This window comes from Mustela nivalis, assembly GCF_964662115.1.
Source record: "Mustela nivalis genome assembly, chromosome: 7".
Lineage (NCBI taxonomy): Eukaryota > Metazoa > Chordata > Mammalia > Carnivora > Mustelidae > Mustela > Mustela nivalis.
The window spans coordinates 2,775,188-2,801,539 of record NC_139026.1 but is presented as its reverse complement, the minus strand read 5'-3'; the positions used below and the strand labels follow the sequence as shown (position 1 = coordinate 2,801,539).

Here is a 26,352-nt window from a genome sequence, read left to right as displayed (position 1 = left end):
ACTTTAGCTGGCGGTCATCGGCCTCGGCAGCCCTGGGAGACCCGTACAAACAGGACTGTCTCCTCTGCACTCAGGGGCGTGGGCTATCTGGGATGTCAGCCGGAGCCCGCACAGTCTGTATCTGGGGTGGCTCGCTCAGCAAACTCCTGAGAGCCACATCGAGGCATCACAGGCCTGAAACTGGCCTATCCAAACGCAGAGAAGCCTGAACAATTAACTTGGCTGAGAAGAGATCCTTTCTGCCTCTCCCGGATGGCCGGGGGTCAAGAAAACCAAGACTTCACTTCAAGCCAAGCTGATGAGAACTGAGCGGGCAGGCTGGTGGGTTAGCAGGGAAATCTTGGGGTGGAGGCCGAGAGGACTTCCAGCCCAGCCCCGGGACTGTCTCAAGCAGCTCCTCAGAGGTAAGTCTCTGGGCAAGAGGGTCTGCCCTCTCTTGTGGGGTGCTGCTGGGGATGCAGTCTGCAGCCTAGTGCCCGGGCCTGGTACTTCACCAGGGCAGCATTTGTTTCCCAGACCCCCATCGTGGGGACCACCAGATGATGGTTGGAGGGGGTGTTCAGGCCAAATCCCATGGCCTCCTGCTGGGACAAAGAAGTTTCTGGTTTGAATTCTCCCCATTGGCAAGAGTTTTGGTTTTGGATGCCAGTCCTTGGAACTGACCAGAGACAGATGGACAGAAGTCGACTAAGATTTTAGGAGATCTGTATTGCTCTGGGTCGTTATGAATGCGAATTTGTTTCCTTTTTTCCTCTTCAAGGCAGGAGTTAGTGCTCAGCAGAAAACTCAGTCTGAGGTCTCTTGGCCACAAGAGGCTATGTCGGACCCCGGCAGAGAGAGCATCCCACCCCGCAGATGCGCAGGCCTCCCTCAGACTGAGCAGGTTCCCTGGGCGGGGGGTGGGGGGGGGCTGCCTCCAGCTGGGGTGGGGTGTCAGGGGCTGCCTCCAGCTGGGGTGGGGTGGGGGGGCTGCCCCCAGCTGGGGTGGGGTGGGGGGGCTGCCTCCAGCTGGGGTGGGGTGGGGGGCTGCCTCCAGCTGGGATGGGGTGGGGGGGCTGCCTCCAGCTGGGGTGGGGTGGGGGGCTGCCTCCAGCTGTCTGTGAAGGCGAAGGACAGAGAAGCCCGGGGTGGCGGGATAGGGTGCTGTGTGAGGACTCGGTGCCTGAAGGGTGACCCACAGCGCCTGTGGGCTGGGCACTTCCCCCTTCCTTCTTCCGGTCAGTGGTCTCGTTTGGCTCCTGTCTCCTGTCTCTGCTCCCACAGAGGCAGCTGGGGGCCTTTTCCCCCTGGTGTCTGGGGTGGCTAAGGTCGGTGTGCTGCAGGGGTGTGGGCGACGGTGGGGAGCCGTGGGCGTGGGACTAGGAGTCAGGAGTGGAGGCTCTGTTTCCTGAGTTCTAGGTGACGCCCTGGGAGCCTTCCTGGTGCCTCTGGTGTCTCCCACCTTCCTCCTCCCACCCGCCGATCCGCCCGCCTCCCTGCAAACAGCAGCCTGAAATCCTAGTGGGTTGAGACCTTTTGCTCCGATGGGAAGTGACCTATCCTCCGCCCCGAGGGGAAGTTCTAGTGAGTCCAAGCCAGCGGCCGCTTCTCCCTAGTGACCGGTCTCTCCTTCAGGGCCGGACGCAGTTCCGCCTCCTAAGGAACTGCCTGTGGGTTGCCCTTCCTGGATAAAACAGGACTTGGGGGGAGAGGTCGTTTTTTCTTTTTCTCCTTGGGCCTCCTTCCCTCCCCGTCTAGCTGGGACACTGGCGTGAGCACGTGGCAGAGGACCTGGGACACCATCTTGTGACCGTGAGGCCGCACGCCTGAGCTCGGTTGTATTAGTCTCGTCTGAGCCAGTGGATTTGAGGAAAGGCCCCTGGAGGAGGTTTCTTGGGTGATTTCATGTGTCAGCTTGACAGACTGGCCATGGTGTGCCAGGAGTAACTCCGTCCGGGCGTATCTGCATTGTGTTCCCGGGTGAAATTTGAGTTCGAACTGGCAGACCCGGAGAAAAAGGGGAAAGTGGCCGGCCCTCCCCAGCACGCGTGGGCCTCAGGCCTGAATACAGGTACGGGGGGGGGGGGGGAGGGAGGGGGAGGAGGAGGAGGAGGAGGAGGAACTTGTCCTGTTCCTGCCTGGCGGCTTGGGCTGGGATTAAGCTCACCTTCCCCGGCCGGCTCTCCCTCCTTCTGGCTTGCAGGCGCTGGGTGGTGGGACTTCTCAGCCTCCGTGAACCGATTCCTTATAACATATTTTCATATACACGCCCCGCCTTGCTTCTGTTTCCCCAGGAAGCCCTGACTAGCACATACACGGCTATCCCAAGGGTGCCCTTGGGAGCTGTGCCTGTGAGCGAGTGAGGGACTCGGGGCAGGATGAGACGAGCGGAGGTTGAACTCCACGCGGCACGATAACCTTGTCCGATCCGTCCCGTCTGGAGAGCCCAGAGCTGGGACAGCCCTTCCGGGGCGGCATGAGGTGAGAACAGGGGGCTAGGTCCTTGTCTCCCCACACCGGCCAGTTAAAGGGCACGGGCTGGCCTGGCGGTGAGGCAGCCCCCTTGGACGCAGGACAGATGGTTCCCAGAGAGCCCGGGCTGGGCATGGGCAGCACCAGCCCTCCCTGCGGTGGGGACTGGGTACCTGGGTGCTGGGGGAGTGCGCACCTCAGAGTCCCCTGCAGCACCGAGTGACTCAGCCAACAGAACATTCCACCAGCTGCCTGCCTCTGGCCTTTTCGTGGATTTAAAGCGCTCTAGTCCAACGCCCTGTTATTCCCCATTGAAGGCATCATCCGAGCTAGGCCTTTGACCTTGGGGCGCGCTGGTGAGTTGGAGAGAAGGGAGACAGAGGACACAGCCTGAGCCATGAAACAGGTGGGGAGGGACACCACTCAGTGCTCCCAAGCCTCACCCGGGCAGCAGCGGATTCCACACGTCCACATCCCTGCGGTGGAGGCTGACACTGCCCGTCTTTCCTCACTGGTTTCAGAGGTGGGAGCTGATGGCACACCCTGTGAGGCTGGGACACACTGCTGTTGTCCACCGATACCCCGCCCGCCATTCTTCAGTAGCAGAACCCAGCAGTCCCAGCTGGGAGCGGACACCCGGCCAGATTACACTCGCTGGCATCCCCTGTGTGTAGGCTAGTCACGGGGGATGTGAGTGGAGGCAGTAGGACCCAGTGATTCACGGACATGTGCCCTGTGTGTGGGTTTCAGGGAGTCTGATCCAGCCTCCAGGCTCTGTGCAAACTCGTGTTGGTCCAGGGGCCCCACTTACAGCAAAGGAGGTGGTAGCGGTGAGCCTGTGGCAGGGGGACACGTGGGCCCTCCCACATACATTGCACTGCCCAGAAGCTGCTGCCAGACAGAGCAATGACGCTTCCTTTCAGCTCAGAGTTGATAGTCCCTGAATCAGGGCGCTCTATGTGCCCGTGACCCCTTTAAGTAAAGACATGGGTGTGGGAAGTAGGGGGAGGGACGCAGGACCGGATCCGCTTTTGTTTGCCATTCTCACAATCTTCTCTTCTAGAGGTCCCGAGCCCCAGAGGGGGAATGCTGCCAGAAAAGGATGTGGTAAGAGTCTGATTCAATGTCGAGTCACGGCTCCTCGGGCCAGCAGACTAGCCAGGTGAAGAAAGAGGTCTCTCTGCGGCCACCAGGGGAGGTAGGGGCGCTACTGCCCAGTGGGGCCAGGGGAGAACATGTCTGGCACCTACACGAACTGGCCTTTCTGCCCAATTTTGATGGCATGTGGACAAGTATGGCAGCTGTGGGCTGAAAGGGGTGTGAGGATCGAGGGTCCGAAGCCTCTAGGACGAGAGTCTGGGTCACCCCACCAGGTAGCTCGTCCAGAATCTGCAAGAGATTCCCTCTGCAGAGGGAGTCTGCAGTGGGTATGGGCAGAGGAATAGGAAGTGGGCGGGGCACAGAGTGATTGACCGATGTGGCTCCAAGATTATGTCAACCCTCCTCTTGTAAGTTTCCACAAAAGGAAGCAGGCAGCATCCTGGAGATGCTCTTCCAATGGTGACCCCTGTGACACTCGGGGGTCTGAGTGGTGCCAAGGTGGACTGCAGTCAGCACTACGGTGTGCTGTCCAGGTTCACCCCGAGGACGAAGGCTTTCATTTCCTCTGTGGCCGGGAGTGCTGGCTGCTGATGGCTCAGAGAAGTCCCTCATGGAGCTGCCCACAGCTGTATGCTCCCCTGCCCCCCGCCGCCAAGGGGCAGCCCTGCAATGACTGGTTTGTGCACAGTGCAAAGGCCCCACACTCTGGTCCCAATTCAGGATATCTCTGCAGGGCCCGGGGCCCCTTACCGTTCAACCTCTCGTCCCTAGGAAGCCACCCACATGCAAGCATCTGTCTCTTGGGGGAACCCGACCTACATCACTTGCAGCTGTGGCAAAGACTCACCTGTTACCCAGCACTCTAAACTTTTGTCTCCCTGCTGCACTGGCAATGCTCCCTCTCCCCGGAACCACTCCTTGCATTTTGTTCTATCACCCCCGCTTGCCTTAAACTACAGTCACAGATCTTATCGATCGCCCCACCCCCTCCATGCCTCTTAGTGAACACTGCTCATTCAGTGTCTCATCCTTTTCCAAGAGTGTGGTCACAGACACAGCAGTAAGAGCTCTGTACTAGTCATAGGCTGTCACACATTATATACATGGGAGAAACCATAAGTAATAGAACAATAGTGGCATGTACTCCCTCTGCCACCAGAAAGAAAGCATAACAATAAAACTGAAGCCTCTTGAATTCCTTACTTACTGATCAAAGTCCCCACCAGAGGCGACCCCTCTCCTGAATTTAGTGTTTAGCATTTTTTAACTCTAAAAAATGGAATTAAATAGCACACGTATTCACACTCAACTTTTTTTTTTTCACTTAATATTGTGACATTCATTTGTGTTGATACATGGAACTAATTTATTCATTTCGTTACCATACAGCCTCCTATAGCATAAGTATGTATCATTTTGTCAATTCTCTCATAGATGACTTTATAACCCTCCCTTGCCGGCTGTAGCAGCATGTTGCTGTTAATGTTCCTGTCTTTGCACACTTGGGCAAGTTATTCTAAGGTACACACCAAGAGTAGAATTGCTGGGTTGTAGAGTATATGCATTCTTAACTACTAGAAATGGCTAGATGGCTGTTGAGAATCACTAAATCAACTTGTACTCCCACCAGCAGTGAATCAGTTCATTCTGCACTGCTCACAAATCCACATCCTTGTCAATTTTGGCATTGACAGATTTTTTAAGTTTTAGCCCATCTGTTACGTGTGAAACGACATTTCTTGCATTTAATTTTCATTAGCTTAAATCTTAGTGAAAGTAAGCTTCTTGTATTTGCTGCTCAAAGATTATTTGTTGGGGTACCTGGGGGCTCAGTCAGTTAAGCATTTGCCTTTGGCTCAGGTCATGATCCTGGGGTCCTGGGATTGAGCCCTGTGTTGGGTGCCTAGCTCAGTGGGGCTTCTCCTTCTCCTCCTCTCCCAGTCTCATGGTCTTTCTCTTTCTCAAATGAATAAATTTTCAGTAATTATTTTTTGCAAGGGGTGCCTGGGTGATTCGGTCTGTTGAGCTTCTGACTCTTTGGTTCAGGTCATGATCTCTGGTCATGGGTTTGAGCCCTGTGTTGGGCTCTGCACTCAGCCAGGAGCCTGCTTCTCCCTCCCACCCCCGCCACCTGCCCCCATCCCCCATGCGCTCTCTCAAATAAAGAAATACATCTTTAAAAATTACGTGTTGCACACATGAATACCAAAGGCTCCGAGTCAGTCATTCTGGTTCTTGCATCTTTCCTGCTTAATGCCTGCAGACATCCCATTCGTAGACTCTAGATCTGCTATGCTTTGGTCTCTACACCTGGACCTCTACTAAATGCTCCGTTCACATCCTATCCCTACCATGCCCCCTGGCCAAAATCCATTTCTGGGATGGTCTCCTCTTGGCTTCCTGTTTTATGTTGCTCACGATGCGGACGTATTCCTGTGACTTTGCCCTGGCAGGTCCTCCCATCCCTCATCTGGAGACGAATCTGTCCTCTAACTTCATGCTTGGCTGAAGCCTTACATCTGTGACCTCGGCGCAATTCATCCTAAACCTATTATAAATGTAGGTTGCAAACAGGCTGACCCCTTGCTCTCCTGCTTCCGTCACTGGCACTACTAACCCTTTGCTCAGTGGGTCCTGAAGCCTTCATCAGTTTTGGTGTCAGTCTTGCTCCTTCCCCCAGGAGACACGAGGCAGGAAAGCATCCTCAAGCCATAGGGACAACCGATCTAAGATGCTATAATTGCATCGAGCCGGTCGCGGACTATGTCCATTTTTTCTCTGTGAACTCTACTTCTATCATCTTTGTCCTGCTGTCACCTCACTGATTCTTGGAACGAGCCAGAAGAGCTGCGAACTCCTTAGCTCCCCTGTGACGTCCATAGGGGACCCAGGAGCCTGTTCGGAGCCAGTCTCTGAGGAGGATTTCTGAGGACTCGGGGCTATACATTGGGAAGAGATCCCTGGGGCCTTTCTGAGCTTCAGGAGAAGGGAATCCCAGGAGACTGCCTGAGCCGCGTCAGCGAGTCCCTGAGGATCCACCGACACTTCATCGGAAGATCTCTGGTGATTCCCTGAGGTCATGTGAGGACAGGATCCTGGAAGAATTCATCAGGCCATGCAGCAAAGGAGCCCTGAGGACCTGCCGAGTGTGTGTCAGTTGGGGGATCACCAAGGATCCACTGAGATCACCCCAGGAAGATTCCTAGTTTCTATGGAGACAAAAGGGGACGCCCGGAGCGTTCCCACGGTGGTCATTCATCCACCCAACACTCAGAGGCGGGAGACCTGGGCCGCGCCTGCACGGTCTCCCAGGCTACTGCCGCGGCGTCAGTGTTGCAGGGTGGATGCGAGGCGCTGTGCGAAGGGCACAGACCTGGTGTCCCAGAGGTGAGCGCCATTCCGCTGCTCCAGGAAGGGCCGGCTCTGGGGCGGCCGGCATGGGGCCGCGGCCTGCCTGTAGAGCTCCTGGCGCCGAACCTCGCAAACGGCGAGAGCGAGGTCAGGAGGCGTCGGAAAGCAGAAGGAATCCGATTTGTTCCGCGGGAGAACCGGCGGCCGCGGGCCAAGCGGCTCCCACGAGCGGAACTGCCGGCGGTCCTGACCCCGGCCGCCGCCGACGCTCGGACCCTGCTCTGCGACCCAGAGAAATCCAGTGCGCGTCCTCCGGCGCCGTGTCCAGTCGCAGCAGTCGAACCTGGCAGTCACCTCGGCGGGCGTGTGAGCCCAGCGCACCCAGCACCGCGCCGGCGCGCCACCAGCGCAGACGGCGCCTCCCTCTTTCACACCATCCTATCTACTGACCAGACCCCAGCAGGCCGAGGGCCGGCGGGCCCCACTCCCGCTGGGCAGGGAGCCCGACGCGGGGCTCGGCCCCGGGACCCTGCGATCCGGACCCGGGCCGGAGGCAGAGGCCTGAGCCGCGAGCCCCGGCGCCCCGCAGCCGTCTGCGGTTCTGGGATTCGGAGCGCGCCGAGGCCGAGGCCGCCGGCCGGCCGACCGAACGGGCCGCCCGCCGCCGCCGCACCAGCGCGGACCCCTCCGCCCTCACGGGCTCCGCGCCGGCTCTGCGAACCCTGCCGGCGGCTCCGCGCGCCCCCGGGCTCCGCGCCGCCCCGCCGCCCCCTGCACGGCCCCGGGCGCCCCTCCCGCCGCCTCGCCGAGCAGCGGAGCACGGAGCCGGGCGTGGGCCCGTCAGCCGCCGAGACACCGAGCCCAGCCGCCCCGGCCGCAGCCACCTCCCGCCTCCCCCGCGTCGCGCTCTAACTGCGTCAGCGCCCGCGCCGTGCGTCCGGCGCGCCGGGGACGGAGGCGGGACTTCCGGACGCGCGTAGGCACAACTTCCGGAAGGAGGCGGAAGAGCCTCTAGGCTCCGGGCTCGGGAGTCCCGGGACCGCTGAGGGGCCACCCGGGGTTCGGGAAGGGACCGCCGGGGCCGGCCGGCCGCGCTAGGGGTGTCGGGGCCGCGGGTCTGAGGGATGAGGAGGGGCCATGGCCAGCGACGGGGCCAGGAAGCAGTTCTGGAAGCGCAGCAGCAGCAAAGTCCCGGGCAGGTGGGTGTGACGGGGGAGGCCGGGTCGGGGTCAGGGGTCAGAGGTCAGGTGGGCGCGTAGGCCCGCTGGGCTGCGGGGGCAGTCGGGGGTCTGGGAACGGTGGCCTGGGCTGCGGGGGGACGGCTGGGGACGTGAGGGGCGTCGGGGGCACAGGGGGCCGAGCGCGGGGTCTGGGAGGTCGGTGGCAGCGCGTACGTCGGGGAAGTCGTGTGTCCCGACACGGGCAGGGTCCCCCGTGCAGCGCCGGGGCTCCCCGCGGCGCCGAGAGGGGCCGGCTCGGGTCGCGATGCGAGGAGTTGGGTGGAGTGCGGGACTGCCCGGGGCGGGCCGCGCTAGCCGGGCGGCGGCCTCTGCGAGGGGGCGTGGCGGCTCGGCCCGCTTGAATGGCCTCCTTGTCCGTGCAGCGGACGGACGGCCGCGCTCGCCTCGCCGAGGAGTCGCTCGGGGGGGTTTGAGACGCCCGGGGAATTTCCACGAGCCCCACTTTTGGCCTCAGAACCATCTGCTTTCTTGAGTCAGCAGCAGGGAGCAAGCGACGAAAAGAAAAAGCACCACCCGCCCGTAAAGGAAGTGCATGCAGTGGCCTGGGTGCCCCCTGGGAGCTGTTGGGCGCCAAAGTCCTGATCCGCCCGTCGCTGAGCGCTGGCCTGGCCGGCAACGTGAAGACAGCGCGTGGACAGTGCCTGGGAGGAGCCAGCGGCTGGCGATCGGGACTGGAGGAAGCAGCCGTCAGGATTCCCAGACGCGGTCACTCTGTTTGGAAACCAGCGTCCGAGTACTGGACGTTAGGAACCGTGGTGTGGGAGTTCCTCCCCGGGCCGTTTCTAAGCCCGGCTTATTCTTAGACGTCGCACAGGGCCCGCACTGGGCGGGTGGCAGAGATGTGAACTTGGAACTCCTGTGTTCAGCCAGAAACATCCCGTTGTCAGAGATTTGGGAGTTGGTAGCAGTGAGTTACCGGCCGCTCAGACACATGACTTCAGAGGCGGCCAGAGGTCCCGCTTCACGCCCGGGGTTGTGTGTGTTGGAGGAAGAAAAGAGCTTTCTTCAAAACCAACGTCAGGGTCAAGGTGATGTGAAAATTCTGGAAGGGCGGAGGATGGGAGGTCCCAGCAGTGACAGAGACGTGTGCTCCAGAGCATAGACTCTGGGAGAAGCGAGCCACGGGGCAGGAGAGCTTTTGTGTGTTGCCGTTCGGCGTTGAGGTTTTGGTTCCTCCTCAGTCTAAAGAAACTGATTCTTAGCCAGCCGAGCTCCAGGGATAGTCGAGCTGCAGCGTGCAGTTATCGTGGTGAATAACGCTTGGACCCATGGCTGTGCCTCGTGGTAGTTTGTCCTTGTGTTGGGTTCAGTACTGTCCCCCCCCCCCCCCCGCCCCGTCATGTCCACCTGGAAACCTGTGACCGTGACCTTATTGGGGCATAGCACCGTGGCAGAGGTAATCAAGTTAAAATGAGGTCGTACTGCGTTAGGTGACTGCTCGTCCAGGGACTGATGTCTTTAAAAGAAGAGGGAGATGTGGACACAGACAGAGGTGGGGAAGATGGCATGTGAAGACGGAGGCGGAGGTTGGGGCCGTGCGTTCACACAGAAGCTCTCCTGCCACGTGCGTTCGTAAGGCCAGGAAGGCCAACGGTCCCAGGCAACCAGCGGAAGCCAGAAGGGGCAAGGAGGGGTCGTCCCTGAGGAGTTCAGAGAGAGTATGGCTGTGCCCGCAGCTTGATTTTGGACTCCAAGCCTGCAGACTACGGGAGGATCCGTATCTTTCATGGTATGATGGGCACAGGAAGCTCACGTGGGCCCCAGCTTCTGTGAGGTTCTGCGTCACCTGACACAGACTTCCGTTTCCTTCTGATTTTGGCACTCTGCGTGTCTTAAGCGTTTTCGCGTGTTACAGATTGGAATGGAGGCTTGGAGAGCTGCCAGAGGCTGTCCCTGCAGAGAGCAGGGCACAGAGGAGAGGGCGGGCCTGCTGGAAAGGCCTGCCCAGCGGCCTGTGCCCCGCGCCTCCTGCGGTCTGGCTCTGGCGGTGCTGCTGTTCTGGGCTCCGGGAGGGGTTGCGAAGGCCGGCTCTCTCGGCCGTCAGTAGCTCACTTCCTGTGGCGATCGCCGCGTCCTTCGTCCTTCTCTGCACGAGCACAGCGCTGGCGGAGTCCTGGCCCGCTGCCTGCGGCTCTCCTGGCCCTTTCAGTGCGTCCCAGGATCGTCTCGCTCTTGGAGTGTGGACCCGAGCCCCGGAAGCACCGCGGAGGGTGAACAGACTCACCGCAGACCACAGAACTGTTAAGGGTCTTTCACCAGCGTAGCCCTTACCAGTTCGTTAGCAATCATTCCCTCATCACACGTCCTCGCGACAATAATGGCAGGTGGTCACTGAGCTCTTAGTGTTTGCCCGGCACGATTCTTGGTGGCCTGCAAGTGTGGCAGCTCCCTAGTGTTTCGGAGATCCAAAGCCGCACGCTGTCTCACAGCTGACGCTCCCTGAGGCTGGCTCGGGTGAAGGCCCTTGCGTGATTCCTCTGAAATGCCATGTGGAGGAGCATAGGAAGGCCCTTCATAACCGGAGCCCTGCCCGATTCTGGAGCCACATCGCCCTCCGTGGTACTGCGTGACTCGCAGGTCCCCTGCTGTCCAGGCTGTGTGATACCGCTGTCCGTTCCATGCTCTCCGAGCGGCTCAGAATGTTCTTTGCCCCCCTCTCCTCCCCTGTGCCTGGCTTATTTTAGTTTTTTAGTTTTCAAAGTCACCTCCAGGGCACCTCCTTGTAAAGCCTTGCGTGTTTTCCCGCCGTCTGAGCCGAAGTCCTGTTTGTGTATCAAACTCCGCATCGTTGGCGTGTGCTCGTTTTCTTCTCCAGACCGTGAGCGCTGCGGGTGTCCGGAGGCGCCTTTCTGCCCTTTGCACTGTTGGTGCTGATAAATGGTGATGGTTCGGCCCGCCTTCCGCGTTAACCTGGAGGGAGTAGTGATTTCTTTCTTTCTTTTGTTTTTTAAGATTTATTTATTTATTTATTTGACAGAGATCACAAGCAGGCAGAGAGGCAGGCAGGGAGAGAGGAGGAAGCAGGCTCCCTGCTGAGCAGAGAGCCCGATGCAGGACTCCATCCCAGGACCCTGAGACCATGACCTGAGCTGAAGGCAGCGGCTTTAACCCACGGAGCCACCAGGCGCCTTTGGAGGGAGTAGTGATTTGGCCAGGGTCTCCCACAGCGGGAGAGGCGGTCTGGCAGTCGCCCCCCACGCTGGCTCTTCGGTCGTCTTCTTGGCGGGAGCTTCCTTCGAAATTCCTCTTCCGGATGAGGCCGGCTCTGTGATACGGTGGAAGCATCTTTGACTTGGTTCTGTGGTCTGGGTTTCAGCCTTTTTTTTTCTACTAATCTCTGTGTGACTGTCACCCCGTTATGTCAGCTCGGGGCCTTGGGCTTCTGCCAGGGTAACCGGAAGAAGCTGGCTTTGTCCTGAGCGGCTGGGATCTCCAGGTGCATATTTATTTGGTCGGGTCTAGTTCTCTTTGATGAGCATGAGAGAAAGCCTCTTGGAGCAGCTTTGAGAATTTGAAAATTTTATTCCTTTGGTAGCTATTTGTTTAACCTGCACTCAGTGCCCATAACAGTTCCAGAGATACACCAGTGAGCAAACAGATCAGAACCAGTGCCCTCACAGAGCTTGCAGTGGCGTGGGAAGGTCAGAGAATAAAGACACGGCTCAGTTAAGAAGAGATCACCCGTGGGGAGGGGGGACCTGTCATCCTGGGATGGAAGCCTCAGACAGAGCCTTGGGAGGGCTGGTCGGAGGCACGTGGCGTGGGCAGGGTTCCTGGTGCCAGGATGGCCAAAGCAGGCCTCCCAGAAGAGGCGCCATCCGAGCAAGCCCTCCGGTGTCGGTCCGCCGGTGGCTGGGGCGGCTCGGCTCTTCCCGCAGGAGGTGGTGTGGCCGGCGGGCCTGGGAAGGGTGACATTTGTGAGTGGGATGGCGGCCAGAAGGGCCCAGATTGGATCCGGCGAGGCCGCGGGTGCTTGGGGTAGAGCCAGAGCGGGGGACAGCTCTCGGTGTTGGGAGAGCGCTTTCAGCTTCCGGCGGGCACAGCCTGAGGCGTCTCCGAGCTGGTGAGACGTCCGCTCCACAGACTGACCAGGCCGCCGTCGCTCATGGGCGGAGGAGAGGCCCTTCGTGCGTCCAGAACATCCTCTGTGTGCCAGGTCCTGTGCTGCAGGCTGAGCCAAGAAGTGTGGCTCTGGGGGGCGCGGGGCTGAGGGAGACCCAAGCACGTCTGTATGTGCTTCGAAGGTCAGCACCCGGGGGCGCGGGCCGAAGCATAGGACCCCGCGGCAGTGCGAGGCCGCGCCCTTCCAGCAGAGGTCACGCCTGACCCCAGCCCTGGAGATGCAGAGGGGCAGCCCGTGGAGCGGCGGAGATGCGGGATGGGCGTCAGAGCGCGCCTGGCGGGGGTCCCCGGGGCTGCGGAGAGAAAGGGAGCCGGGGAGCCCTGTGAGAAGACCGGTGGGAGGCGGGCAGGGCTCGGGAGGCCCCAGAAAAGAGCCGTGAGAAAGCACTGAAGGGAGGCGCTCGGGCCTGTTCATGGTCCTTGAGGACAGGGTGGATGGCGGAGGGGGGTTGGCTCTGCCTCGGGCTGCGGCTGGAGCGTGGAGCGTAGGCTGTTGGTGACCCGCAGCGTTCTGGCTGGAGGGATGGGGTGTGGTTGCAGAGTCGCGCTCCCCAAAGAGGTCCATGTCCTTATCCCTGGAGCCTAGAACAAGGTCACCTGGCAAAGGAGAGGGAATGTCTGCAGAAAACCTGAGACATTACCTTGTCCTGGGTGACCTGGGTGACCGCGGAGCGAGCGCGGACAAGTGGTCAGGATCTACAGCAGCCGCACGCTGGTCGGCCGTTGCCGGCTCTGGAAATGGAGGAAGAGACCATGAGCCCTGGGGGGTGTGGTGGCCTCCGGCCCCAGGAGTGACCTTCTGCCTGAAGCCGGCGGGGACCTTGGTCCTACAACCTCAGGAAGCAGAATTCTGTCAACAGCCCGTGGGAGTAGGAAGTGGACTCTGCCCAGTGCATCCGTAAATGAGTGCAGCAATGGCCACACCTGGACTTTAGCCCCCTGAGACCTGTTCTGGACTTCTGACCTCCAGACTTTAAGATGATAAATGGGTGTGTTTGAACCGCTGTATGTGGCAGATTGTTAACAGCAGCCACAAAAAAACCCGTGGGCCTGAGGAGGGTGGTCGGAGAAGCGTGCGGGAGGGGCGTCGGATGGGAAGGGTTGTGGGTGGCCTTCCACACGCGGCCCTGCAAAGTCCTGCCCTTGAATGTGGACCGGGTACCTGCATCTGTCTTCCCGCCCCCCCCCCCACCTCTGTGGAGTGCAGTTAGCCCTGAAGGGCGGGAGCAAAGCTGGAAGGGCTCCACCCATAGCTTGTGTCTTCTTGGGTCCACGAACGAACTAGGCGGAGGCCCTGCCTCTTCTCTCGGGAGCCTGGAGCTCCTGCCCTGACCAGCTCGCTCTTGTTTTTTTGTGTTTTTTTTTTTTTTCTTTTTTAAAGATTTTATTTATTTGACAGACAGAGATCACAAGTAGGCAGAGAGGCAGGCAGAGAGAGAGAAGGAAGCAGGCTCCCTGCTAAGCAGAGAGCCCGATGTGGGGCTCGATCCCAGGACCCTGAAATCATGACCTGAGCTGAAGGCAGTGACTTTAACCCACTGAGTCACCCAGGCTCCCCGCTTGCTCTTGTTTCTAGAAACCTGTTTATTTCCTTGCTTGTATTTTTGAAGTGGCTGTTTGGACGGAGTGCGGTTTTATTCCTCTTTTCCCGGGTCGTGAGGAGCTGGGGAGTTGTGTGTCCTGCGCGGGCGGGTCTCTTCTGGGCTCCGTCTGTGAGTGGAGATGGTCTTACCGTGCCAGTGCCTGGGAAGCCCTGGCGGGGGGCGCGGTGCTATGTACACAGTTCCTTTTGCTTGTTTGTTTCTTGTGCTCCTGTTTCATGTTATTCAAATGCCTTTTAGCTGGCCTGGAAATAATTTTGAAAAATAAATATGAGTCATGTTTTTTCTCTCTTATGTATTTGTCAAATGTAGCAAGTCAAGACTTTTATGGGTCAATTTTTTTTTTTTAAGATTTTATTTATTTGATAGAGAGAGATCACAAGTAGATGGAGAGGCAGACCGAGAGAGAGGGGAAGCAGGCTCCCCGCTGAGCAGAGAGCCCAATGCGGGACTCGACCCCAGGACCCTGAGATCATGACCTGAGCCAAAGGCAGCGGCCTAACCCACTGAGCCACCCAGGTGCCCCTGGGTCAATTTTTTAAAAAAGATTTTATTTATTTATTTGACAGAGAGAGATCACAAGTAGGCAGAGAGGCAGGCAGAGAGAGAGAGAGGAGGAAGCAGGCTCACTGCCCAGCAGAGAGTCCGATGTGGGGCTCTATCCCAGGACCCTGAGATCATGACCTGAGCCGAAGGCAGAGGCTTTAACCCACTGAGCCACCCAGGTGCCCCTATGGGTCTATTTTAAGTGTGGACAGAAATGATTAAATAAATCCCTAATGACTTCGATTAAAATTTTTTTTTTTAAGAGCTGAGAGCAAGAGGAAGTATTCCATTCCCCGAGTGCTGTGAAGGCACTGTCGGAGGTCATGGGTGGGAACCAGTTGAAGTGCCCTGGCAGCCCGCTTCTGTTCTGTTCCCCACGCTGCCCTGGGCCAGCCCTGCCTGCGTGCAGCACGGAGAAGGACAGTGGTGCAGTGACCCGGGGCCAATGAGGGACACCTGCCCCTCCCTGGCCTCTCGGGCAGCTCCGTCTCCAACCACTCCTCAGCTTTTCCATGTTCAGACGCGCCCAGTGTGGAGTCTGGCCCTGCAGGCCCTTCGGGGTGCAGCACGGGTCCGCTCGGGGGGCCCGGGCCTCGCATGGGATCGTGCACACAACTGGGCACGGGGATGACCAGCCTTGGGAGTGTGGCTGCGGACAGAGGTCCTGGGCCGGGGTGCTGTGTCACACCCCGCATGAGGCAGTGCGGGCCTTGTGACACTGCACCTGCACGGCCGCTTCTCTCCTGCCGGCTCCTGCCGTGTAGCACGCCATCGACCCTCCCCGTGGCCGGGGGTTTGCCGACTGGGGAGCCTGGGCTGCAGGCAGGTAGCAGAGCTCCCTGGGCTCAGCCCTCGTCCAGCTCCTCAGACCTAGAGGGTGGGGAACCTGGTTCCCATGTGCTCAGATTTGCAGTCTGGGGTTCCTTCAGGAGGAGAGGGACCGCTTCTTCTGGCTTCGCCCTGATGTTCCCTCCACAGACCAGAGGCAGAGGGGTCGGGAGGCCCAGAGGGAATGGGGCAGCCTGCGTTCTTCCCATTTTTGGGGCCCTGGACTTGGGGGACTTTCGTTTTGAGTATCCCTAGTCTTTCTGTTCCCCCATTCTGAAGTGCTGTTTCCTCTTTTCTGGGGGTTAACATGGAAATTCCAGCCCAAGTGTCGAGGGTCGCAGAGGTGCCTGTAGCCATCAGTGGTTAGAACAGCGTGGGCTGTCTGCGGTCGCCTAAATGAGGGGCTGCAGATGCTGTCGCCGTAGCTCGCACAGCCGGCCTGGAAGCATGCGCACCAGGCCCCGCGGCAGCCCTGCCTACGTGTGTTCCTCCCCGCATGGAGGGTGCCACCAAGGTTGCGTGTGCCCTGCCCTGCTGCTTCCGAGCGAGGGAGCCGCCTCTGAGTTTGGACGTGTGCCAGTTCGGGGCCGTACACTTCTGGACCCCGACGGCATTAGCTCTGTTCCCTGGGGCCCGTATGGGTGCTTTTGCCCGTCCTGGGGTCCATCTTCCGAGGGTCTGGAGTCCGCCGGTGCCGTGGAGGAGCCGTCCTGGCCTGGTGTGTGCCCTGTGCCCCAGCGGGCATGTCTGTCGTCTGCCGGCTTCCTTCTCACACAGCCTGTGCACTTGAGCTTGGCCATGCTGCAGGTGGCCAGACCCTCTCAGTACGGTTCTTACCCGTGCCGTGGAGCAGCTCTCCACTTGTTCCCGCGCTTACCTTGCTCCAGTTTTGAAAGGACCCTTCTTTCAGAAAACATTTGTCCTAAACTGAAAGATAGAATAAGGCTTGCTGGCCCTAAGGCTTATGCCCGAGGAGACGAACAGAGCTCGGTCCCTGTCCTCTGGATGAGCTCCTGATCCTTCACGGAAAGCCCTCTGCAGGGTGACCGGGATGTCACAGGGCGTTGGGCATGATGTGTGTGGAGAGCAGGGTGAAGGGCAGGGTCTTGGAAAGGGTTCGGGTCCCTTGGTGCCACTGTGGACATGGGAGACGGGGGACAGGCCTTTCAAGGGTGCCGATGCACCTGCTTCTCTTGTTTTCCGGCGACTCTGTTTGCAGGTGGTGAAGCCAGCCAGCTGGTGGGACCATGTGGTGTGCTATTGGGGTGGGGCCCTAAAAGGAGTGTTGGGGCACTCAGCTTCCAGAATTCAGGCGGGCTCTGGGAGAGAAAAGCTTTATGTCTTTGTGATGGTGTTTTCCTCTTTTCAGGGTGTTGGGCTGTCTGATTGGGTGGGGGAGGAGCCACCTCTTCTGTTCGGAGAGTGAGCCGGAGAGTGAGCCCGTCTCCGCCAGGGCAGCCGCCCCGCCCTGCGAGCCGCTAGCACTGCGGGTCCTTCTTGGACCCCAACCTGGCTGCCCGGTGCTGCGCTGCGTGTGGGACTGCCTGGGAGGGCGGGTGGCTCCGGGCCCCATTTTGTTTTCTCTCTTGGATCAATTTTTGTCCCTAGAGCCATCGTGGCATTTTTTGTCTCAACCAGACATGGCTTCGTGGATGCACCTGATTCTCAGCGGCTCTGCGGGTTTGGGTCAGGCAAGGGAAATGCAGAGCTGGTCAGAGGGTGCTCAACTTCTGTCTTTCCTGTGGAACTTAACTCCTTCACATGTAAAAGGTTCAATCATTCAAATATTTGTGTAACAAAGTAAGCATTGATTGGATACCTTCTGTGCGCCCACCAGGTCCCACAGTGGCTGGCCTGGACCCCCAGCAGGGCAGCCTGGGGCAGCGTGGGCGGGGGAGGGAGATGCTGGTGGGGGGCGGAGGGGACCTCAAACCGGACCTTGAAGGACCTTCCGTGCCTGTAGGTCTGTGCTGGGCTGTGGGGGTGTTCTGTGCCCAGCTGAGGAAAAGGCGAGCAGGAGAGAGAAGAGCAAGAGCGTTGCCAGCAGGGACCGACTGCTGAGGTTGGGCGTCAGACTGCCAGTAGTGCGGGTGGGGGCTGGGGGGGCTGAAGGCCAGCGCTGGCTCCAGGCAAGGGTGGTGGTGTGGGGAGGGGGGAGAGGCATCGGGAAGGTTCCACTTGTTCCCCAAGGGCAGTAGGAAGACCTTGCAGACTTTGAGCTGGAGAGTGAAGCTGTCCCCAGACTGGCAGAGCTGAGACCACAACCGAGGCAGCAGTGGGAGGCGTTGACAGAGGGGACGGTGCAGATGTGGGGAACGGTTCAGGGTTTCGGGGGACCTGGAGATTGGCTGAATGTGGATGGTATGCTTCGGGGTGGGGGGAAGGGGGCCCTCGGGTTCTTGGATTGCTGTTCGTGGAGATGAGGCGATGGAAGGGGTTGGTGACCTGGTCAGAACGAGAGACTGAGCCCCGAGCCAGGGTGATGGGGACAGCAGGTGGGTTTTTGATGCCACAGACACGGGCAGCCCAGGGAGCACCAGGAGCAGCTGGTGGCAGAGGGTATGAAGTGTGCAGGAGGCTTGGGACGCTTGTCGGTCTTTCTGCCTCATCTGTGGGGTTGTCCTGGAGCTGGGCACCGTGAGAAGTGGGCGTGAAGTGTGGCCACTGGGGCAGAGCTGCCTTCTGTCGTGGCCCCGTTCATGCGAGGTGGGGAGGGTGTGGCTCAGTTGGCAGTGGTGCCCAGAGCCAGCTGTTAGAGAACCCTTCACCGGGAGGTGGGCAGGAGTATCAGGAGAGAGCGTGGTTCCCCATAAAGTGGGAAGAAGGCAGGGTTGGGTCCTAAGCTGTGGGGAGTGGAGGTCAGGAATGTGTGGCCGTCTCAGAAGCCTCCGGACAGGCCTGGCAGGAAGGGGGTGCGGTGGCCTGGGGTCGGAGAGCGAGGTCAGAGGGCTGGGCGAGGTCAGAGGGCTGGGCGCGTCGTGTCTGGAGGGCAGGAGGATGCAGGGGAGGGACTTGGGCGTGGCCGGCCACCACTCCGGGCGCTTTTCTTGCTAATTCCCAAGCTTGCTTGCTTCTTGCTCTCACCTCCTGTTTTCCATAACACGCCCCTGTCACTCTTGTTTGGGTTGGGGTCTGGCAGGCGTGGAACGCTCTGAGTTTCGGGCGCGTAGCGTGATGATTTGGTGTGTGTGTCCAGAGATGGTCACCAAGCCTGTCCTTAACCTCCGTCACCACACATGGTCACCGTGTGCACACATCACTTTCCTGGGACTTGTTTAAGTTGGTGCCTCCTGCCTGTCTTCACCTGTTTTGCCTCCCCCTCCCCCGCTGGACAGCCACCAGCCTGTCTCCTGTCCCTGTGCGTTCACACGGTGCTCTTCTCCTGTGAAGGAATGCTTGACCTAAATGTGCTCATTTCCAAGATCTATTTCAGGATACGTCCGTGGGGCACCTTGCCGATCGACCCAATGATTGCCTGAGCCTCTGCTGGGCTCTCGGGGGTCCCAAGGAGCATGACAGGAGGCAAGTTCCATCCCTTTTGTGGGGAGCTCATGGCCCCGCGGGAGCACTAGACGGCCGAGAGCGGTGGGACAGGCCGAGCGTCAGTGCCAGGCGGGGTGGCACAGCTGTCTTTGCTGGGACGGCTCGAGAGACACTCGGACGCAGGTCCGTGGGGCCAGCTGTTCCTGCAGTTGCCTCCACGGGCGGAGAGTTCCAGACTCTGCTGTGGGTGGAGGGATGTTGGAGTTTTTGCTGTGGTGATAATGGTGTTTCATGCATTTTCCTCTGAAACCCTCCAAAGTTAATTCCCTTGGAAAACTTACTTCTCCTGAATATTTGATAAAGCCGGGGAACGTCGCGGTGTGTTCGAGCGAGCCTGATGGTAAGTTCGTTGCTAACTGAGTTCCTATTTCAGAGAAGTGCGTCGAGCACAGAGGGGGCGCGGCGCAGTCTGGGGGCCCGGCCCGGGAGGCTGCCGGCCGCGGCGGGGCTCCTGACCTGCCCGCTGGTGCCCCGCGACTGAGATGCAGGCGAGCATCTCCTAAGTGCTGGGTTAGGCTCTTAGTTTCCTTTTTGATGCTTAGGATGTGTCTTTCCTATACTTTTCCTTCCTCTCATGCTTCACTGTCTCCCTCGGGGCTGCTTCAGCCTCGCTACTCCAGCCTTTCCCCAAGACACACGGAGCCGCCCTGGTCCCTGGCCTGTCAGTTTCGTTTCCAAGCCGGGGCCTTGGTGTCGGGTGTGTGTGTGTGTGTGTGAGTTAAACCAGAGAAGTGTTTGCTGGGGTATGTGGGAGAGGATCGCCTTCTTGCCACGCAGCATTCCTCCTTCCTTCTGGAATTCTGCCCGTGACTGCTCGATTCCCTCCTGCTTCTCCCGCTGCTGTGCTCACCCGCGTCGGGATGCTCGCCCGTCATCGCTGGAGCCAGGGACCAGCTGTCCCTGTGTCCCTGCTCCCCAGCGGCACCCCAGCTCCGGTGACAGCCTGGCCCGCAGCAGGGGTCAGCCCGTGTCTGCTGAATGAAGGGTGCCCTCCAAGGGAAGGCCAGGCTCAAGCACTTGGCTGTCACAGGTGCCCTCGGGCAGCCTTGCGTGCTGTGCTGGTTCATTACACTCTGCCTGCCCCGAGCTGTAAAGGCGGCGGGGCCGAGTCCTGAGGAGCCAGCAGTCGTCGCTCCGGGGCCCCCATCTCTCTTCTCTGGGCCTCCCCCGGCTGACCCGTGTCTCCAGCCTGTCCTCACCTGTGACCTCCTCCATCTGGGGGTGCCCCTCGTTCCCACCTCCTGCCTGCAGCGAGCCTCAGCTGTACCGTCTTCGTTGCCTGCCTCGCCCTTCCTGGTGGTGACGGTCCAGTGCTGGCTCCCTGTGCCTTGTGCGGGCGGGGTGTGTTCTGTTGAGAACTTGGGGGCTGTCTCGAGGGGGTCCTCTTTGGGGCGCCATCCCTGGAGCGTCTCTCCCCCTGCCCATCCCTGGCGTGCCCGTGCGGTGCTGTCCTTGGTCCTGGCGCCTCCCTCTCCCCTGGATGGGAGCCTCTGTGGGGCCGCAGGGGGGATCCATGGCGCTTCGGGAGTCCTCGTGTATTTGTTCTTCCGTCTGAGAATCCTTCATGGCCGCTCGGTTTGCGGTCATCAGGACGGAGACCTTCCCGCCCAGAGAATGCGGCTATGGTCTGCGCTGTTGCCTGCTGGCAACGAGTGAATCGTGAAGTTTCAGGGTCTTGGGGGGTGATCCATGCCTGTCATTTTCACTGGAAGCTGCTGGAGCGTCTGGTTCTGTGCGGGTACATTAGGGACTTCCGTTGTTCAGGGCTGCAGAGGGGGACTCGGACGTGTTTAAGGGTCTGCTTCGAAGGTTTAAAGGTGTGCCTTGCTTCCCCTTCCCCGCTCACCCACCGTGGCCCAGCAGCCTTCCCAGACACCGGGTCAGGGAGGAGACCCTCCTGCTGCTTCCCTTCTTTCCCGCTCCCCCTCCCTTCCTCCTCCTCACACTCCCTCCCTCCCTTCCTGCCCCCCCGCGCCCCCCCCCCCCGCCCCCCTGCCTGCCTTCTCCCTCCTTCCCTCCCTCCCTCCCTCTCCGCATCTTTGTGGGGCCATCATTTGCATAGCCTCTGTCTCGTTCATGGAAAGTGTACAGTGTTTTTAGTCTGTGTGCAGAGTTGGGCAGTCGTCGCCACAGTCAATTTTAGAACACTGGCCTTAGCACGCAGAGAAACCCCAGGCTCCCCGGCAGGGACGCCCCGTTCCCTGCTCCCCAGCCCCGGCTGCCCCGCATCTGCTGTTTGTTTCTGCAGACTTGCTTGTTCTGGACATTTGCTCATTCCTGTGCCTGGATCATAGGACTGTGGTCTTCGTGACCGGTTTCTTTCACCGAGTGTGATGTTCTCAGGCTCCATCGACGTGGGAGTGGGTGTCAGCTCTTGGTTCCCTGTTGGAACCTGCTAGTACATTCCGGTGTGTGGCTAGGCTGCCCGTTGATGGGCCTGGGGACTGTTCCCACACTTGGCTGTTACAGAGCTGAAGCCACCGACCGCATCCTTTCCCTGGACCCAGTGTCCCCGCCTCCCACGCCTCCGCTTCTCTGGCTATTCAGAATTTGTTTCTGTGGCCGTCCCGCACTAGGAGTTTGACTGCTTGTGTATGTATCCAACATGATCGATAGTTTCATCATCTCTTCTTAAAAACTTTCTGTAAGTGATGTCAAACTGGGCCTACGCAAGTTCGTCTTCAGCAGTGTGTTTCTAAGTTTACCGATCCTGGTTCTTGCATTTCTTTTGTGTTTGCTGTGGTTAGTGTTCCCTTATACTCATGTTCCAGCTGATAATGGGCGAATGGATAATGTGAATTCATTCTTCACTTGTTAACGTATGAAGGGTTTTCTTGAATTTTCTTTCTTCCTGCTTGCGACACCGCGGAACCTGTCTCCTGTGTCCTCACGCGAGGGTTTCTCATGGCACGTGCCTGGAAGTGCCGTCATGTCGTGTGTATCTGCTTTCCGTAAGGAATCACTGGGGTCCTCTTTAAAGCAAAGAGTTACTGTTGTGCTTTTAAGCAGTACTATTTATTAAAAAGTTTATTGGTGAGCGTATTTTTTAAAGAACAGTCTCATTATGTGGAATGAGGTAGGCGTGTTAGTTGCCACTTACTCTTTTAAAATGGCTTTCACTGAAGCCTGTTTTTCTTTTCAGCTATGCAAGGCCAGATAAAAATGCAATTTTAATAAGATAAAATGAGATGCCTTTTAGTCTGAGCTTGAACTTTGCTGGAACATTTTCTGCTCAATAAACACAAGTGGTGTGCCTGTGAAGAATTAACGCGCCGCCGCCGTCCTGGCAGGGAGGGGCCCGCAGCGCGCCGTGCTGCTGTGCGACTCGTGCAGATGCCTTGCACAGAGAGGGCAGAGACCCCCTGCCTGCTGGTCTGGAGCTGTCTTCACGTCCTGAGACACAGAGAAGGGGGCAAGCCAGTAGGGTAGGTGCACAGTACTGGCGAATGCTGCCCGTAGGTCACTCAGTGATCGCTAAGCTGCTCCCAGTATGACGGTCTCATTTCTTATAAGTTCTTACTCCCATTTCTGGGACGAGGAAGCTGAAGCTGAAAGCAATTACCCAGGCTGTTTGGTTCTTGAAAACTGGAAACCTTCTACCAAGGTCAAGGGAGCCTCCAAGAGATTTCTGGAAAGGGATGCTACAGAGGGGTTGTGCTTGACCTCCGTGGGCTGATACTTTCTCTTTCAAATGACAACAACAACAGACCCCAGACTCTCCGGATTCTGTGGGCCCGACTGGTGACAGTGGGGATGCCACGTGTCTGCTCCATGGTGTCACAGGGACGGTTCAGAAGCTGGGACGGAAATCAGAAGAAGGCTTGTGCCTCACGCCTGTTGCGGTTGATGCCGGCCCTCGGCGGGGACCTCCCCTGAAGCGGTTGGCTCTCGTGCTTCCATGTGGGCTCCCCTCGTGGCTAGTTGGGGCTTCTTCAGAGCCCGGTGGCTGGGTTCCAAGAGAGAACCCAAGGGAGCCAGCCGGAAGCTGCGCTGCCTTTAAAAACTTAATCTTCATTGAGATTCACATATAATAATAGTTCACCCATTTAAGTTCCCGTACAACACCATTCCCTGGTTTAACGATCAGAGTCAGTGGTGTGGTGTCTCCGCAGACTTAGCTCATCATTGCCGTGGTCGGCGTTAGAATATGTTTGTCCCCCCAAGAAGAAGCCCCGTCGTCTTCGCTGTCACCCAGTCTCCCGTCCTCCGCCCCAAGCACCCACTAGTCTCCCTCCCGTCTCCCTTCTAGACACTTCACGTCAGTGGGATCGTAGGATAGGCATTGTTTTATGCCTGGCGGCCCCCATGTCGTGGGACATTTTCAAGGTTCCTCGTGTTGTAGCATGAGCCAGTGCTGTGTTTCATAGCCGAGGACTATTCTGTTGAAAGTATTCCAGGTTCCACGTTTCTGCCCTCCTAGACTGTTGTAAATACCAATGCACTTTTAAAATTTTTATCGGTAAACTTAAAGATTCTTGCGAGTTTGGCGTCCAGTGTGCTTGGCTTTGGCTGCCTGGTACTCTTCACCACGCCCGCTACAAAGTGGGGCCGGACGAGGTCCATTAGATTTTGCTCAGACATTTTAGGATATAAAAGGGAACGTTTTCTGTAATTAAAATGTTGTGCCACAGGCACAAGCACGGAGGCACGAATGGAAAACTGAAAAAATGCCCCAGTATAGAATAATCTCATGTGTATTGAAGATGGTGTCTGCAGACCAGTAGGGAATAGGAGAGGGTTTAAGCAGTGTCATTGGAGCAGTGGATTATTTTTTTAAAAAGTTTTCTGCAGTCTGTAGCAAAATAAAATAAATTCTAGGTAACTCAAAACTTGTGAGTAAAAAACAAAACCGCAGCAGTGTGGAACCAGGACACAGTTGGAGATGCGCACCGTCTCGGTAGGTCTGCTGGGCCGAGTGTTCCTGTGCTCCCAGAACTCGCCGGGAGCCCTGGCTGCTGTTAGGACGTGGGGGCTCCGGGGAGTGAGGAGGTCCTGAGCCTGGAACCGTCTGCGGTGGGATTTGGGCCTTTATAAAAGAGACCCCAGAGAGCTTCCCTGCCTCTTCCGCCAGGTGAGGACACAGCAGAAGGCACCCGCTGAGGCCCTCACCAGACACCGAATCTGCCGCCTCCTTGACCTTGCGCCTCCAGGCTCCAGAACTGGGGGGAATAAACGTCTTTGTTTTATAAGCTGCCCCCTGTGTGGTGTTTTTGTTCCAGCAGTCGGGATTGCAGTTGGGGGTGGGACCTTTTTAAGTAGCATCACCAGAGGAGAGGCCGGTGTAACGCAGAAGAGTGAGGTTGACTTAACCACAGAGACCTCTAAGCTTCCATAAGCCGGGACGACGGCTTTGTCGCCTGTCACCATTCTCTTCTCTTCTCTTTCTCTTGCTGCTCTGACAAGTCAGCATAACCCTCTTGGCTTATAATCACTTCCATTCTGTCGTAGGTGGTCAGAAGTCTGGCCTGGGTCTTGCTGGGCCAAAATGAAGGTGTCGGCAGGGCTTTCTGGACATTCTAGGGAGAAGCCATTTCCTTAGTCTCTGCAGTTTCTAGGGGCTTCCTCCATTCTTTGGCTCGTGGTCCCCTTTCTCCGTCTTCACAGCCAGCAGTGTAGCCTTGATCAGAGCAGTCTTTCTGGTTGTGCTCCCTCTTAGAAGGAGGGAGGACTTTTAAGGACTTGTGATTAGATTGTGCCCACCTGATAAGCCTAGCTGCTCCCTCAGGGCTTGTGTCTTCGGTTGCATCCGCAAAGCCCCCTTTGCCAAGGGAGGTGACACATTTGCAGGTTCTGGGGTTAGGACGTAACATGTTTAGCCATTATTCTGCCAACCACGCTGCTGTGGACGGACCCCCTTGGGCGTGTACGTGTTGTGGCGATTCACGTTGGAAGACAAACTATGGTGTAGTTATACAGTGGGTCAGAGTGAAATTAAAGGCTGTTCTGTCTGGGGAGGTGGCATAGGCAGCGATGAGTTGGGCCTGTTCTATTATTAGGACTTTATTTATTTATTTTCTAAATTATTTTTTTCTATTCTTAGGACTTTAATTTTTTTATTTTTTAAAAAAGATTTTATTTATTTATTTGACAGAGAGACAGAGGTCACAGGTAGGCAGAGAGGCAGGCAGAGAGAGAAAGAGAGGGAGAAGCAGGCTCCCCGCTGAGCAGAGAGCCTGATCCCAGGACCCTGAGATCATGACCTGAGCCGAAGGCAGAGGCTAAACCCACTGAGCCACCCAGGTGCCCCAGGACTTTTAGAAACTTTTAACAATTGGAATTAATTATAGATTCCCAAGGAGTTGCAGAGAAGTGTGTAGAGGTATCTTGTGTGGCTATCTCACGATTATGTTTTTAAATTTAATACAGAGCGTACCTTTTCTGGTGTGTAGCAATGGACATTGGGTGAATAAATGCATTTAAGCACATTGAACGGTAGTGATATGGGGACACAGTCATGATGTAATGCTTAGTGAAAAAGGTAGGATTTCCTTCTGCTTTTAAAAATGAAAACATTCCTCTGTGCGCGAAAGGCCTCCATGTACGCATTTGCTTGACCGCGCTCACCCCCCGACGGTGTCCCGCTGAGGGTGCCAGCTGGCGTCTCTTGAGCAGGGACTGTACCGGAGGCCTCACCGCTAGTGGCTGAACCGAACTGGGGTTTGCTTGGTTCACATCTGAGGGGGCTGGGGCCTGGACCTGCGGGGCCGCACTGCCTCCTGGGACCCCGTGCGCTGTCTCGTCTTCCCGCCAGGCCTGTATCTCCTGCTCCTTCCTCACACACTGTGGCCTGGTGGCTGGGAACCTCTAGGCCTCACACCAGTGCTCCAGGCAGATGAGGAAGGGCCAGCACTGTGGTGACCGAGCTGTGCTGGGTCACAAGGCCTCCACCGGCTGGACGCTGCCCCGCGGAGGAAGAGGTGTGGGCTGCGCCCGCTCAGCAGACTGCTGTGGTTGTCTGCCGCAGGGGCTGTTTTGGTTCACTCTGACGAGCAGAAGTCTTTATTTTTAAATTTATTTATTTATTTTTTAAAGATTTTATTTATTTATTTGGGAGAAAGAGAGAAAGCAGGTGCACGAGCAGAGGAGCCGCAGAGGCAGAGGGAGAAGCAGACTCACTGTGAGCAGGAACCCGACGTGGGGCTCGATCCCAGGACTCTGAGATCATCACCTGATGCTTAACCAACTGAGCCACTCAGGCGCCCCCAGAAGACTTGTATAATAAAGCCACTAAGCCTTCTCAAAAATACGTTTATCTTCCTCTTGTGATTCTGTGTTTCGTCTGTACACAAAATGGTACCAGATGGGCATTTCAGTCTTAGGTTGTGGTCCTGCCGGTGGCACACGGTCCGAGAGTGGAGGCCGCCTGAACTCAGTGATGCCAGGGACTCCTGGCTCCCAGCGGCCACTCACCAGCGGCGCCTGAGGTCCGGGCGATGCGGTCAGGGCTGTGGCTCCCTGGGCTGAGGTCCGTTTGCTGTACAGGCTGAGTGCCCTGTCGTGTGGCGTGGGCTTGTGCAGCGCCATTCATCCTTCCGGGTGGGCCCCCGGACCCGCTCAGCGGATGGGGA

At 57.9% G+C, this 26,352-nt stretch overlaps 2 protein-coding genes and 1 long non-coding RNA gene across 7 annotated transcripts in view; 2 read left to right on the top strand and 1 right to left on the bottom strand.

Annotated features, from left to right (window-relative positions):
• Positions 1–7,516, top strand: LOC309868635. The gene is made up of 3 exons (XR_014313759.1): positions 1–404; positions 1,264–1,563; positions 2,274–7,516. It is a non-coding gene; the product is annotated as an uncharacterized lncRNA (long non-coding RNA).
• A 368-nt stretch (positions 7,517–7,884) lies between these two features.
• The window catches only part of TBC1D22A (TBC1 domain family member 22A), a 299,948-nt gene continuing 281,480 nt past the window's right edge, over positions 7,885–26,352 (top strand). The window contains exons 1-2 of one of the 5 annotated variants that reach the window (XM_082739618.1): positions 7,886–8,102; positions 8,625–9,172. Coding sequence is in view for 2 of the 5 variants with exons in the window: in XM_082739616.1 (XP_082595742.1) it covers positions 8,041–8,102 (62 nt within the window). In the remaining 3 variants the exon portion in view is untranslated. Of the gene's footprint in view, positions 8,103–8,621; positions 9,173–18,943; positions 19,125–26,352 lie in introns of those variants that run through there. The other 4 variants (XM_082739617.1, XM_082739616.1, XM_082739615.1 and 1 more) reach the window with 4 other exon arrangements.
• On the bottom strand, positions 9,179–26,312 carry LOC309870570 (uncharacterized protein; the record flags this gene model as incomplete). Its single annotated transcript, XM_082742929.1, has 3 exons — positions 9,179–12,559; positions 12,908–13,100; positions 26,195–26,312. The coding sequence occupies 3 exons, from the start codon at positions 26,310–26,312 to the stop codon at positions 11,680–11,682; spliced, it is 1,191 nt and encodes a 396-aa protein (XP_082599055.1). The 3' UTR covers positions 9,179–11,679.